The sequence below is a fragment of the Grammomys surdaster genome, unplaced genomic scaffold, assembly GCF_004785775.1.
Source record: "Grammomys surdaster isolate TR1022 unplaced genomic scaffold, NIH_TR_1.0 125319, whole genome shotgun sequence".
NCBI classification, from domain to species: Eukaryota; Metazoa; Chordata; class Mammalia; order Rodentia; family Muridae; genus Grammomys; species Grammomys surdaster.
Window position 1 is genome coordinate 681227 of NW_021620197.1, and position 14659 is coordinate 695885.

At 39.4% G+C, this 14659-nt stretch overlaps 1 protein-coding gene across 1 annotated transcript in view; it reads left to right on the forward strand.

The window, feature by feature from the left end:
• The window catches only part of Gabrg3 (gamma-aminobutyric acid type A receptor gamma3 subunit), a 599312-nt gene that overhangs the window by 377154 nt on the left and 207499 nt on the right, over positions 1-14659 (forward strand). The window contains exon 5 of the mRNA XM_028785688.1: positions 521-603. Within this exon, the coding sequence (XP_028641521.1) occupies positions 521-603 (83 nt within the window). The remainder of the gene's footprint in view (positions 1-520; positions 604-14659) is intronic.

Here is a 14659-nt window from a genome sequence, read left to right on the forward strand (position 1 = left end):
TATATAAGAGTGGAGGGCCCTGCTGGGCACAGGTGGAAGATGAGATCCTTGACCTCATGAAGGCTGGACGCCCCAGGGGGTGGGAGTTTTGAGGGTGGGGAGGTGGGAGTGGGGGGGTAGATAGAGGTTACATCCACAAAGAAGAAGGAGGAGGTGTGAGGGGATTGGGTGTTCCTGGGTGGGTGGGGGATGGGGTAAGGGGACAACATATGAAATGTAAATAAAACATCCAATAAAAAAATTAAAAAAAAAAAAAAACGAAAGCAACCAAAATAAAAGTAAAAAAATAAAAATAAAAAATGATAGTAATAAAATAATAATAATAATAATAATAATAATAAAAGAAAGCAACCAAAGGGCCTCACTGAGTGAACCAGAGTGATGGCAAAACTGTGTCCTGGCATGGGACAAAGCTATCCTGGCATTACTGTCTCCTAAGTCTGCTGTGTGATGGCTCACCCACCTTGGAGGCCTTGGCTATGCTGTTGCTGATCTCAAATGATGCCGATCTCTTTTGCAGGCTCACCATCAATGCAGAATGTCAGCTGCAACTGCATAACTTCCCCATGGATGCACATGCCTGCCCCTTGACCTTCTCTAGCTGTGAGTACACAGGGGATCTGCACCTGGATGGGTGCTTTGGGGCTGGATCTGGCTGGACTGGGTCTGCTTTCCAGGGTACACCCTTATTCTTGGTGGCACTGTTATTAAACAACTAGAGAAAACCAGTAACAGATGCATCTTTGGCTATCAGAATGGTTTCACTCTAGACTTCATTACACAGAACATTGCAAAATAACATTTTGTTTTGTTTTCCATTTTGTCTATATGTGGGATTTTTGTAACTTTGATTAAGGAGAGAGTGACACTGTTATTGATGACTACACTGGCAGATTTCAGAGGTTAATGGTAAGTTCATTCCACAAGGAGACCAATTATGCCTATGTTTTAGAATTGTTTGTCACATTTTTAAAAATTTCATATTGAAAGATTTGTTTTTTAATGAAGAAGGTCAGATCTTCACTATGAATGCACTTGTATTTCTTCTGGAACAGATGGTGATTGGTTTAGATGATTCTTTACACTAAGTACATGAGTACATGCACAAGGAAATATCAAATATCAGGTGCATTTGCTAACTTTATGAAGCTTTTGAGTAAAGGTCCATATGGAAATGCACCTATTGAATTTTATGGTGGTTTATTTTAAATGTAGTAATTGCAAGTACTTTTATATGTATACATGACTTACAAACATTTAAAAAACTTTATTGACTTTCTTTTAAACCGAATATAAGACACTAGCAAGTCTGTGAGTGTCTCAGGCAGACAGACTGTGGAATCGGGACAAACATACTTTAGAATTGGTTTTAAGTTCAGAGAAATCCAAGATGCAGCATGGAATTTCACTGACCTCCTAGACTTGGTTAAAAAAAATAATAATTTCATGTAAAGATCAGTTAATAACTAGCTGAACCTAAACTTACTGTGTTTGTTGATGGCACAAGTGGCTGACACCCAGTACTTGAATGTGCATGTCTCTTAAACAGAGATCCCTTTGGGAACTTGTTCTCTGTGTTTAAAAGTCAGAGAATAGCCAACTTTCCTGCAGTCTTGTGAGTTTCCTGGGCATCTGTAGTCATATAGCAAAATTCTGAATGATTTGTAGAGGCCATATTTATCACTGGCCAGCTGCTTCTGCTGTTCTTTCCAATATGTTGACATGTTCTAAATGCATCTGTTGAGTGTGTAAGTTAAGTCGATAATTTATACCAGGCTTTCCATTTGCTCCTTTTTCTAACTAATCTCCTACTCAATTTTGTATTTCTTTATCAAGTTTTTAATGGATTCTATCTTGAAAATTTTTCAAAAATATTCATCTTTGTTAGACACATTTAATTAGTTGCTGAGTCATTTTCTAATTTGAATTAATGTTTCCTAGGAACTCTTCTAAGAATTTTTTCATGACTTTTATTGAAAAGTCATGCTTTTGCTTTCTAAGCAAGCATTCAACTGAACTACACTTACACCCGTCTTCACATCTTTGCAAATGATTCTCATCCCTTGGTCAATGGCAAATATTGATCTGGCTTGTATCACTACACTTTAGGTGACTGGTCCAGAATTTCCTAGCTAAGAGTCTGCTCTCTTTTACTCAACAGGATGTCGTTGTGAGTCATACATGTTAGCACATTAGTTAGTAGTTCATTTTTCTATCACTTTAAAGTTTAAGCCTGTAAAGCTGGGTTACACATATGGTGTGAACTTAATTCTATACAGTTTTGAGATTTTAGGCTCCAGAGTATACATTCCTAAGTTAGAAAAGCACTTTTACTCTTACATTCCTTCTCAGGCAAGGATGGATAGCAGTCTCCTTTTAGAGAGTCCTTCAAGAGGCCTCCAGTTTAGGGTTTTTGACTCTGGAATCCTATTTTCTGCTAGGGCCTGGCCTTGTTCCTGGTCTTGTTCCTTGCCTGGGTGGAATCCTCAGGCTCCCTGTGGAAGCCAGCACAGATGGCAGTGCCCGAGTGTTCTCGCTTGGGCATCCCATTAACATTCCGGCTTCTTCCTCTGTCAGTTTCCCTTACACCCTCTTGCTTTCAAAACCTGCTTAGCTATTTTGCAAAATCATTTAAGGCTTCCATTCCAAAACAGGGTTATCTATTCATGACATTTGCTCTATTTCCAGAGATAAAAACAGCTTATAAAAGTAAAATAATTTTAGCCTGTAAAAAGAATCTATCTATCTATCTATCTATCTATCTATCTATCTATCTATCTATCTATCTATCTATCTCCCTTTGGACACTAGTTGATAATTAGAATAAAGTACCAGGAATCAGTCTCTTATAATTTGTGAGACAAGACACAATTCTATTTCTGGTATAGAACTATTGTGGAAGATGATTACAGTGAATGCAAAGAATGAGTAAGCAACATATAGAGTGATATATATGTGTGTGTGTGTGTGTATGTGTGTGTGCATATATATATATATATATATATATATATATATATATATATATATATATCCCAGTATAGATATTAAATGTTAATTATATTAATATCATATATTAATATAGATATGAAATGTTTAAAACATTTTTAAAACAATGTGCAAATATTCTGGTTGCATGTTTACCTGTGAATCAGCAGAGGACCTGTTACCCAGAGCTGGAGTTAGAGGTGGTTGTGGGCCACATCTTGCAGGTCCTGAGCATTGAACCTGAGTCTTCTGCAAGAACAGCATTCACTCTTAACCACTGAGATGTCACTAGAGCCCCTATACTCTCTTTGTATAAAAATAATTAAGTTAAACAAAATATGCAGAAATTACTATTTTAATTCTTTCCTTACAATTATTTTGAAAATTGTTTATTTCCTTATTGGTTTTCTGTTGGTTAAATATCAGCATTGTGAGAAACTTCTTCTTCCTTGCTTGATTGATTGATCAGAATACATGACCATTATTTATTTTGTGGCTTTTGAAATGCTGGTGGAGCTGATGTGTCACAACTACAATGTGTGGGTGCTCTTCAATTGATAGTTGAAAATATGTCCAGATGTATACATTATTAGCGTACAGACACTTAACTCACAGATATGTTGGTTGCCACTAATATACTGAGCAGCATAACTTAGAAATAAAGCAATCCAGTGGATATTGCTTTCTCAGTATCTAAAGGTACAAAAAAAATTAAGTGTAATCATCATAAGAAATATTGGACTTGTGTGTGTGTGTGTGTGTGTGTGTGTGTGTGTTATGAGTATAGAGAAAAGCAACAAGTGTGTAGAGTCAGTTCTATCCTTTCTTTACATGAATTCCTTTATTCACTGATTAATCACACCAATCCTCTATGTATTTCCATTGCAATTTAAGAATAAAACAAATGTTATAAGAAGTCACTTGACCAAGGGTGATATACAAAGGGAAAATAAGCACATAAAGAACTTACAAATCATTGATGGTTAGTAAATATAAGCTAAGATCAGGAAGAGCTATGACTTCAAACGATTAGAATGGCTGAAATACAGAGCAGTGGTAAGAAGATAGGAGACACTGAACATTCTGTTGATAAGGATATATTATGGCAAATTATAAAGAGCAACTTAGAAGTTTCTTTCAAAACCAGAACTACATTAGAAGAACTAGATAGTGCATAGACATTGACCCCTGACAAAGTGTATAATCATGTAATCATAAAAGCCTACATTTAGATATTCATAAAGACGTATCTATGGAAATTCATGAAGACCTACCTAGGGATATTCAGAACACTATTTCTTTTCTTGTCTGGAGACAGACCCTCTGTATACCCCAAGAATGTCTTAAATTCCAGTCTTTCTAAGCTTCTCAGTGCTGGCACTACAGGCATACACCATCTTGTCCAGCTGTAACTGATCCCTCATGCCTGTCAGTACATGAGGGAAACACCATATGCCTGTCAAAGCATGAATTGGTGAGAAAGTTGTTCTGAGGCCCTTAAGCTGAACACTCAGGAGTTTTACTACCACAGAATTTAAGCTGAATGCAAATCCTCAAAGCTCGCTCATGTGCAGTCCTAAGTTTGCTTGACGTGACTGGGAAGTGAAGAAAACTGAACACCAAAAGGACCAAAGTATTCTTTGTTGAAGAACAAATTTATATGGCCTCATGCATGAGATTTCAAACATAATCATCGGCTAAAATAACCAAGACAGTGCACTGATAATGCTTGAAAAATACATGTACAAATAACAGAATGGAGGAGAGAATCCTGAAATTTAGAAAGTACATTGATGTTTAATTATTATTTGAAAACAGCACCACTATAATTCAGTGGGGAAAGATGGCCTTTTCCACCCATACTATTGAGATGCTGGCATTTGTATGTGCCACAGAGTGAAGCTGCACTCCAAAACCAAGCTAAGCACCCTTTGGGAGATAATAAGTGTGGGTTAGCTGTGACTGTGAGTTAGCTGATGGTGGCTTAGCAAGGAGCCAGAAGGACAAATAACAAAGGAGAAAAATAGACAAAGCGAGTGCTGCTGTGTTGAAAACTGTCACACTTCAAAGGACACGATCAAGATAGTGAAAGGTCAGCCTCCAGAAAAAAAGAGATGGCTGTATGTCATCCATCTGAAATCTCATTCAATAGGGCAGCTGCATGCCTGGGGGAAATGGCATCTGGTTAGTCATCCCAGGTACACTGCTCTGCTGTTACGAGAAATTTTTCTAAAGGAAGGAAATACATTAACATGTTGTTGGCTGGAAATAAATTTTCCCCTCTATAGCAGTTAATCTCACATTTATCGAAGTTGTCTGACTATTACGTATATTGTGTTTTCCTCCTAAGTGTACTTCAAGAAGGAGAGACACATGTGGGAAAATAGCAAATGTCAGTTGGCATTCAATATTAGCTTCCAGGAGACATCAGGGAGTGGTAGGGACTGTGACCAACTAAATATTACAACTATGAGGCAGTTGCTCTTCAATGTTAACCAATTCCAGCTACAACAGAATATTATTGTGAGATTGCATCCACTAGGAATGCTAGGAACTACACCTACTAACGTCCTCAATATGAGCTGAACAAAGATGATGAAATAGACATGCTAATGTGCGTGGGGAAAGCTCAAGAGACCTCAAGCACAAAGAACTAGGAAGAAGGACTGCCAGTTGAATATGTAAGAGTGGAGGGCCTTGCTGGGCATAGGTGGAAGAAGAGAACCTTCACCGCATGAAGACTGGATGCCCCAGGGGGTGGGAATTTCGAGGGTGGGGAGGTGGGAGTGGGGGGGGGGGTAGATAGAGGTTGCATCCACAGAGAAGAAGGAGGAGGGGTGAGGGGATTGGGGGTTCCTGGGTGGGTGGGGGATGGGGTAAGGGGACAACATAGGAAATGTAAATAAAACATCCAATAAAAATTTAAAAAATAAAAAAATAAATAAAAAAAAAAGGAAGAAGGACTGCAGACAGATAGAAAAAAAAGACAGTCTTTTCCAGAGAAAGGCATGCCAATTGGTTATCCAATGCCAAGTGGTCAGCCTTGAAAACATACAAGTAACGATATACAGAGCAGGTTGTATTTACATATATAGGAATATATGTGTGGATATGTATGTGAATACACACATATATACATGTACAAATATGTATTTAGCAATAATTAATGAAAAAGAGGCTAGAGATTTGAAAGACCGAGGATGGTTATATTAGAGGGTTGAGTGGAAGAAAGAGAACAGGGAAATGATAGAATTAATTTCAAAATATATAACTTCAAAACACAATAACTTCAAAAAAATTGAAAGAATTAAGGTTAAAACTTTTTTGCCAGATAAGTTTAATTTTTAAAAGAATATTACATTCTGAGGTTTTCTAGGAATGCTTTCAGTATTTTTTTTTAGTCTTTTATTTATTTATTTATGCTACAGATTTTATTTCCCATCGCCCATCCACCCTCTGACTGTTCCACATCCCATACCTCCTTCCCACACCCCTGCCTCCATGAGGATGTCCCAACCACCCACCACCCACCCAACCAGACCTCTGAACTCCCTGGGGCCTCCAGTATCTTGAGGGTTAGGTGCATCTTCTATGACTGAACCTAAACCCAGCAGTTTTCTGCTGTATATGTGTTTGGGGCCTTATATCAGCTGGTGTATGCTGCCTGGTTGGTGGTCCAGTGTTTGAGAGATCTCAGGGGTCCAGATTAATTGAGACTGGCTGGTCCTCCTACAGGGTTACCCTCCTCAGCTTCTTCTAGCCTTTCCATAATTCAACCACAGGGATCAGCAGCTTCTGTCCATTGGTTGGTTGCAAATATCTGCATCTGACTCTTTCAGCTGCTTGTTGGGTATTCCGGAGGGCAGTCATGATAGGTCCCTTTTTGTGAGCACTCCATAGCCTCAATAATAGTGTCAGGCTTTGGGACCTCCCCTTGAGCTGGATCCCACCTTGCACCTGTCACTGAACCTTCTTTTCCTGAGGATCTCCATTTCCATCCCTGCAGTTCTTTCAGACAGAGACAATTATGGATCAGAGTTTTGACTGTGGAATGGCAATCCCCTCCATCACTTGATACCCTATCTCCCTGCTGGAGGTGGGCTCTATAAGTTCCCTCTTTCTACTGTTGGGCATTTCATCTAAGGTCCCTCCCTTTGAGTCCTGAGAGGCCCAGGTCTCTGGTGCATTCTGGAGGGTCTCGCCAATCTCCCACCTCCTGAGGTTACTTGTTTCCATTCTTTCTTCTGGCCCTCAGGGCTTCAGTTATTTTCCCTCACCCAATACCAGATCAGATTCCCCTGTCTCCCAGCCCCCCGTTACCCCCTGTCCACTTCCCCCCCAGGTCCCTCCCTCCCTCTCCACTTGTGATTGCTTTCTTCTCTCTCTGAAGTGGGAATGAGGAGTCCTCACTTGGGCCCTTCAGCTTGTTGAGCTTTGTGAGTTCTGTGGCCTGTATCTTGGGTATTCTATACTTTTTTTGACTGATACCCACTTATTAAATTTAGTGTTTTTAAAAACTAGCAATAAATGTAGGAATGTTCAATACAGAACTGCAACATTTTAAGCATAAGAAAGCAGGCTCACTCCACACTCTTTGCTGGTCAGGCACTTTCAATTTACTCTCAGAGATGTGTCATGGTCTCCTAACTTCTACCTCCTCATGTTCAGACTTACATTTCTTATTCTTTCACAATATCTCTCAGGCAAGTGCTACCTATTAAAGATAAGCTGCAAGCCTTAGGTTTACTTTGACATAGTCTAAGTTAGAGACAAGTGAAGTCAGTTTTAACACTACATTTTATTCACCTCACCTACATAAAACATTATTGATATGGAATTAGTATGAAAATATTGATAAATTTTAATTTATGAGGATAAGATATGTTATTAAGAAATATTGGAAATCAGACCCTTGTACCACTGACCCACACCCTGCTCCCTATAAAGACTGTCCAGAAATGAGAGTCACCTCTATAGTCTTCCCTTAAAGAGAGACCGTCTGGGAATGGACCAACCTATCATTTCACAGTAATGGCATGTCTCCATGTCAACTAACAATATTTCAGTTCTTCTTTAGCCTATGTTTGGCTCAGGCTGCCAGGTGGTGAGAGAACAGTCTGACATGGACACAACTGTCACCAAACAAGCTGTATAGTTTCAAATCTGTTTATTTTAACATCAGTTCTTAATTCTAATTTTTCTGTATTCCTCCCTGGAATATGCCTTAGGTCAGTGTTTTGTGATGCCTCTGTGAAACTGGTCTTGATTAACTTTAAAGCAATCCACATAAACCCACATAAAGGTTCATGTCCATAAATGTAGTTAATCTAAGTCTCACAGACTTGCAGAAAGCCTTGTGATTCTATTTTCTAGGTCCCTGTATCCTATGTCATTAGTGGAATTCAGACTAATGGAATGAAGGTGCTGTGTTCAAGGCAGATCCACAGAACAGTGCTTTTGTATCATGGTAAATGAGATATTTTACTAAGTGTGATAGTTACATACTAAATGAAGACACCCCTTAATATCCACAGAGACTTGCTTGAAGCCACTCCTCCCAGGAAATCAAACACTGTGCTGCTCAAACCTCTCATATATGGCACAGGAGTGGCACATCAGCAGAGCTTATCACTTCTCATTCTTTGAGTTGTCTCTAGATCACTTAGTACCCAGTGAGGTGGGCCATCAGACAGGTTGTGGTTCCTAGCAAGTGAGATCTCCCTCCCATACTTACTTACCTAGGAAAAAGAGAACAGATGCTCTTTGAAAACTCATCCTCTACAGTAGTAGAGGAACTAACCATGAAATAGCAAATGATACCCCATGCCAGCAGATGCCTTTTATCCTGGAAAGTAAATGCTCAGGTAAGAAGAAAGACATACATTCCTTCCATAAAGTAGACTGTCTATCAAGCAGAGTGTTCACCAGTATCAGAGACTGCCAGACAAGTAGAGACATGGTAGAGTCCGATGGCCCTGTGTATGAGGATCAAGATACTACCCGGGTTTCCTATTAAGAGTCAGACTAATCCAACCTGAACTGTGGGAGATGTAGCCTCAGCCATCAGCTCTGTTTGTCTGACTCACTCAAAACTGGTTTTCTGGTCATTCCTGATCTTTTTCTGTTCCTGTCATGCTATCCTTGTAGATGTGCATGCCTATTTGGTATGTCATTTCAGCTTCAGTGAACAGACATGCTTGTGGCATGGCTGAGAACTCTGGTGCCTACAAGTCCTCTCAGGCACATGAGCCTTGTTGGATAAAATGGCAGCTGAGCCCACTGTGAAAGTCTTTGTAAAGGTTTGTTGCTTTCTCTACACCACAAGATCTTCTTGTGTAGTCCATCACAGCCATGCAGTCCCTTGGAGAAATCCAACTATAGCATAGAAGCTGCCAATGTCAGTCATACTCACCCCTATGTGTGGCACATATGTCTTCATTGTTGTCTACCGTAGGGACCTGTAAGGACTTTCACACAAGTTCTGGCCATCATGGTCTAACTTCCTGTTTTCTGCCCTCTAATAGGAAATTTCTTTAATAGGAAATTAAAGAGATTTTGACTGGTGACAAAATTTTCCTAACTTAAAGTACCAGTTGTGTGTGCTCAAATTTGAGATGCTAAAATGTCACTCTTTCCTCTTTGTCAATGATACCTTCTTCTTCCATGTAGTATGCTTGAGAAAGAGAAGTTTTGTTGGGCCCCATTTTGGCCATGGTTTGGGCATTGTGGACAAACACAAACCTGACTCGAGTTTTGAGACCTATCTCAGTCACTTCTGTATTGGGGTGACTCAACAAGACCTGTTTGTCCCTGCCTCTCCCCCACCTTGCTAATGTAGAGTTTTGCTATTGGCCCTGTCAGTCACCACATACCCTCGGTCACCCTTTCTTGCTTCCTATGTCATCTCACCCCACCAACCCCCCCCCCCCCAGGTTCCAAAGTTAAAGTGGGAGGGGAAAGCAATAAAGTTGGGTTCCTGGGTCGACAAGACCCTCAGCTCGGTGTTTTTTTTTTTTTTTTTTTTTTTTTGAGCCATCAACATTCATCATCCCACTCATCCCCAGAGAGACCCAGAAGGACTGGGACCACTCTCCTCTTGCCTGGACCTGGCAGCATGAGCCAGCAACATTTTACCTGTAATATCAACTACAGAAGCAGAGCTGTGATTGACATTCTGCTCTCCATAAAAGTTATGACCAGAAGGAAACACTGGGACATGAGATTACCAAGAAATTTAATCCAACAGCATCAACTATTGCAGAATTAGCCAAGTCAGAAAACATTCATCTTTCTCATGTTCCATAAAACAAAAACGAAAGTCTATTTTAAAAGTCACCCGTATCTTCAGCAGGCAGCAAAAGCCAGAATTCTTACAAGTTCCTTGGGATACAGTAAACAGTCACTTTCAGCTTTTTTTCCAGGCAAATCCAAACTGAGTGCTGAGAACCCCTGGGGAAAATAAGTTGCTTGTGTCTCTTAGAGTTTTAAGAGTTTTAGTGGCCATTGAAAATTTTTAAAAATAGACACTGAGCAAGATAGGATTTCCTGTTTAGTGAGAGGCATGGGAAGAGTGGCTACTGAGGAACAGAAGAATTCAGTTCATGTTCCTAGAGGACCCTTAAGCCGCTGGATAGGAAGTGGCCAAGACTCCCTTGGAGCACCGACTGTCTGTACCAGTGCTCTTCTTCTCTTTTTATGTGTGTTTTCCCAGAAAGAATTTAATTAGTATGATAGAAAATAAAAGGATGGGAGAGGTTGAATCACAGCTTAGATTACAGATGGGAAACATGGTTTTGCCTTTCTAATTCTTTATACGTTTTGTCCTTTATTCCTTGTTCCTTTTACTTTATCAAAAATCTTAACAGGAAACGTTATAAAGTAAAAAATGGATAATCTCCAGCTACACTGCTGCTTTTCCCTAGGTTTTCTGTTTATAATGTATGTATTTTCTAAAATACAATGAAACTTTCCCTGAAATAAAAGTGGAACCAGAAGAGTGTCAGAGGAGCTAATTATGAAAATCAGTGCTCTTAGAAAAGCCCTCAGTTTTCATCTATGTGTAACCAAGTACCTCTAGAAAGTTCTAGAAGCCATTTGTCCCACTCAATCTCATAATCATCAGTCATTTCCTGCTTACAAATTACCGTGGTGGCTGAAATTTTCTTCCTGGAGACATGAGATTGTCTGGGTACATTCCCTGTGGCCAAGGACAGTGCTGAGGTTAAATGCAAGAGAACAGCACACTGTTTAAAAGGCACCTCATGATGATGGTCTCAGCTGTTGATATTATCAGGGGAGGATCATGAAATCAAAATGAAATTCACCTATAAGATAAGAATGGATTTCACAGGGCACAACTCTGCTCTAGTAAGCTATTTTTTGTTGAAAATTTAAAAACATATACACTATTGTTCTATGCTTGATATCTTAGACATTTGTAACAGTGTTCAAGCTGGAGAAACCATTAGGAAAATACCACTGCTATTTCAATGATGTCACAGATGTCTGAGAAAGTTGGCTGGCTTTCAAAGTTTTCAAAGTAATTAACTGTACAGAGAAGTAATTGTTAGTAAATCTCCAAGTTAGCATGTGTGGCCTGGCTGCTGCATTGAAACAAACTCTGATTATTTTCTACTCTCCTGGTTAGATGACCTAATCCAGGAACAGTGCCACTCGGTAGCTAGTAAGCAACCCCAGTCCTTATTTCTCCACATGAATTTCCTGTCAATCCGCAAGAAAACAGCCTGATGCACCCCCTAACTGATATAAAAGCTGAGCTTATGGACAGAAAGTGAACCTGCTACCAGCTCACAGAGCTCCTATGTCGTGGAGAATCACATGGTCTCAGATCCTGCTTCCCTAAGACCACCATTTACTTTATTATGTCAGCCTTTATGTCAGAGCATGTATTAGATAAGATGAACCAATGCCAAGGCCAATGATCTCATGTAGGGCTTTCTAGAATATATTCTGTCATCTCCACTCTTACTCTTGCCACTGCCTTCTTTAGGAATGAACATAAAAGGACAACCATGCAGAGATGGTCACTGCTACTCCTATGTTTCTTCTTGAGATAGAAAGGATACTAGAGAACACAAGGATCTTCAGATTCCTGGGTCTTGATAAGGAACTGCCCCATCTTTCCTGAGAGAAAGAGACCAATTCTCCATCAAAGTAGTGTGGCTATTTGTAATTGTGGTTTTGTTGTTGTTGTTGTTGTTGTTGTTGTTGTTTTAAACAAATTATCAAATTATCCTTCTTGGAGTTTCTCCCTCTGTGTAGTCCTTGCTTTCTTAAATAAGCAGGGTGGGTGGCAGTTGTCTCTTGTGTCCTTATTCATAAGGTGCCACCTGAGCCAGTGTTCCTGTCTCACTGGCAATTACACCATGGTCTATGCTCTTGAGTTGAACACTGTTTGTCTGCTTAGTACTGAAAACCCATTTTAGTAGAAGGCAAGAAAAATGCCAGGATGACAAGCAAGGTGACATGTAGCAAGCAATAATCACAAATTACCTTGAAGATAGTTTTTTTTTTAAAGAACTTCTTTTTTGTTTGTTTTCGACACTTCAGTTTAATTACATTTCCCCTTTCCCTTTTTTCCTTCCAAATCCTTGATGTACCCTTCCCCACCCTCCTTCAAATTCATGTCCTCTTTTTTCATTAATTGTCATTGCATATATGTATTTGTGCAAGCATATATGTCCCTAAATATAGCCTTTTCAGTCCGTATAATGTTATTTGCATGTATATTTTCGGGGCTGACTAGTTAGCACTGGACACACAATTGACGTGCTCTTTTCTAGAAACAAGCACGTCCCCTCTTTCCACCTTTACTCAGTTGCCTGTAGCTTTTGGTCTAATGTTGAGGCCCCATAGGCTTTTCCCCATGCAGCTTGGCATGTCCTTTGCTGTCATGCTTGTTCAGCTGCTATTTGGACAGTCATTGACAGGGATTTATGGGTGTGGATTCTCATGTTACTAGGAAACATAATCTCACAACCAGCTTCCTAATCCTTATACTCCTTCTTCTACAATATTCCCTGAGCCTTTGTTGTATAGGCAGTTTTATAGATCCATTGGGAGTGAGCTCCACAACTCTATATTTTGATTGGTTGTGATTTTTTTCTAATGTTCTCCAAGTGTCACAGAGAAAAGGTTTTTTTTTTGTTTGTTTGTTTGTTTGTTTTTTTGGATGAGGGGTGGAAATTACACCTATCAGTGAATATAAGGACAAATACTTAAAAATTATTTTTAGAAATTATGCTATCATAACAAGTTAGTTGTTTTAGATTCTCCTACAATAAACATGACTTCGCTAACATTGACTAGTTTACTAGGTTTCCAGCATCAGCTACAGCATCTATTTTTGACTGAAACTCAAGTCCAAGTAGAGAACAAGTAACCTCTCGAGGCCCAAGAATATTAGCAATGCCCATACCATGGGATGACCACCAAGGACACTGGGAGGCATGTCATGGAGCGTGAGCCTGAGCCTACATGACAAGCTGTGTGTGCTGCAGGTTGCATAGCTGGATCAGTGGAGTTGCTCAAGCCCTTTGGGAACCAGAAGATTATTAGTTAATCCCAGATGTCTGACATGGAGCTTTTTATACTGTTGGGCTTTGGTTTTGCTTTCCTTGGGTAGTAACTCTGTCTTCCCTCTTAGAATAAGAAATATGTAAATCATTTTGGATTTTATAGGAGCTCATAGTTAGAAGACTTTTGACTTTTAAAGAGATGTTAGGTATTCTAAAGAAACTAAAGTTTTAAAGTGTTTGAGGGTTTTATTTTAAGATTATGGGTCTTTTAAAAGTTATATTATATATTGAGATATTTATATTAACAGGAGATACTGGGGATAACTCATAATAGAAAGGTTATTGGCTTAAAAGTGATGACGCTTGTGTTCCAAGTTGACAATGGGTCAGTTGTGCTGCCAAGTTTTCTCAACATGACACAAGCTAAGGTCATATTCAGAAAGCAAACTAGGATACATCCTTTTATTCTTTAATCTCCTCTTCTTTCTTAAAGGCTTAATTGCTTAGTGTCATTAGCTTATCGAACAGTTCATAGTTAGATATGAAAACAAGACAGAGGTATTTACCAAGAGCTTTGCTTTTCATGCATCAGAAGAAGCTGCCATAGCACTAGCCCACTCCTGAGTTGATGTACCTGACATAACAGGGTGCAAAGGCTGCAGAGAGCAAAGACCCTGCTACCTTCTCTGAGGTTACATACTAAGGATTTTGATGAGCTATGAACACCCCAGATGAACCGGTGTTTTGCTGTTTACCATCATGGGATGATGTAAATGAGAAATCTGTAAACTAAATCATGTCCCCTGCTGGATGCTGAACCCCTATTATAACAGGGAAGAGTTCCTATCAGTACATTTTGATTATAAATGTTTTTTTGTTTGTGTTTTGGTACATTTAGTCAGTATTTTCAAAAAAAGTTTCTTTATGTTGCTTTGTAGAGATCAGAAAGTCTGCTCTGGGTTCTTAAACACATTCACAGTAGGTGCTTAATAGCTATTTATTATGTGTAGGTGGCTACCCAAGACACAACACCTGTATTAATAGCTCAGGAAGATATACTTATACAGTGACTCATTTGGGAGAATGACAGTTGTCTAAGCATGTGGCTAGCTGCTTAAGAGAACACAGTTCATTAT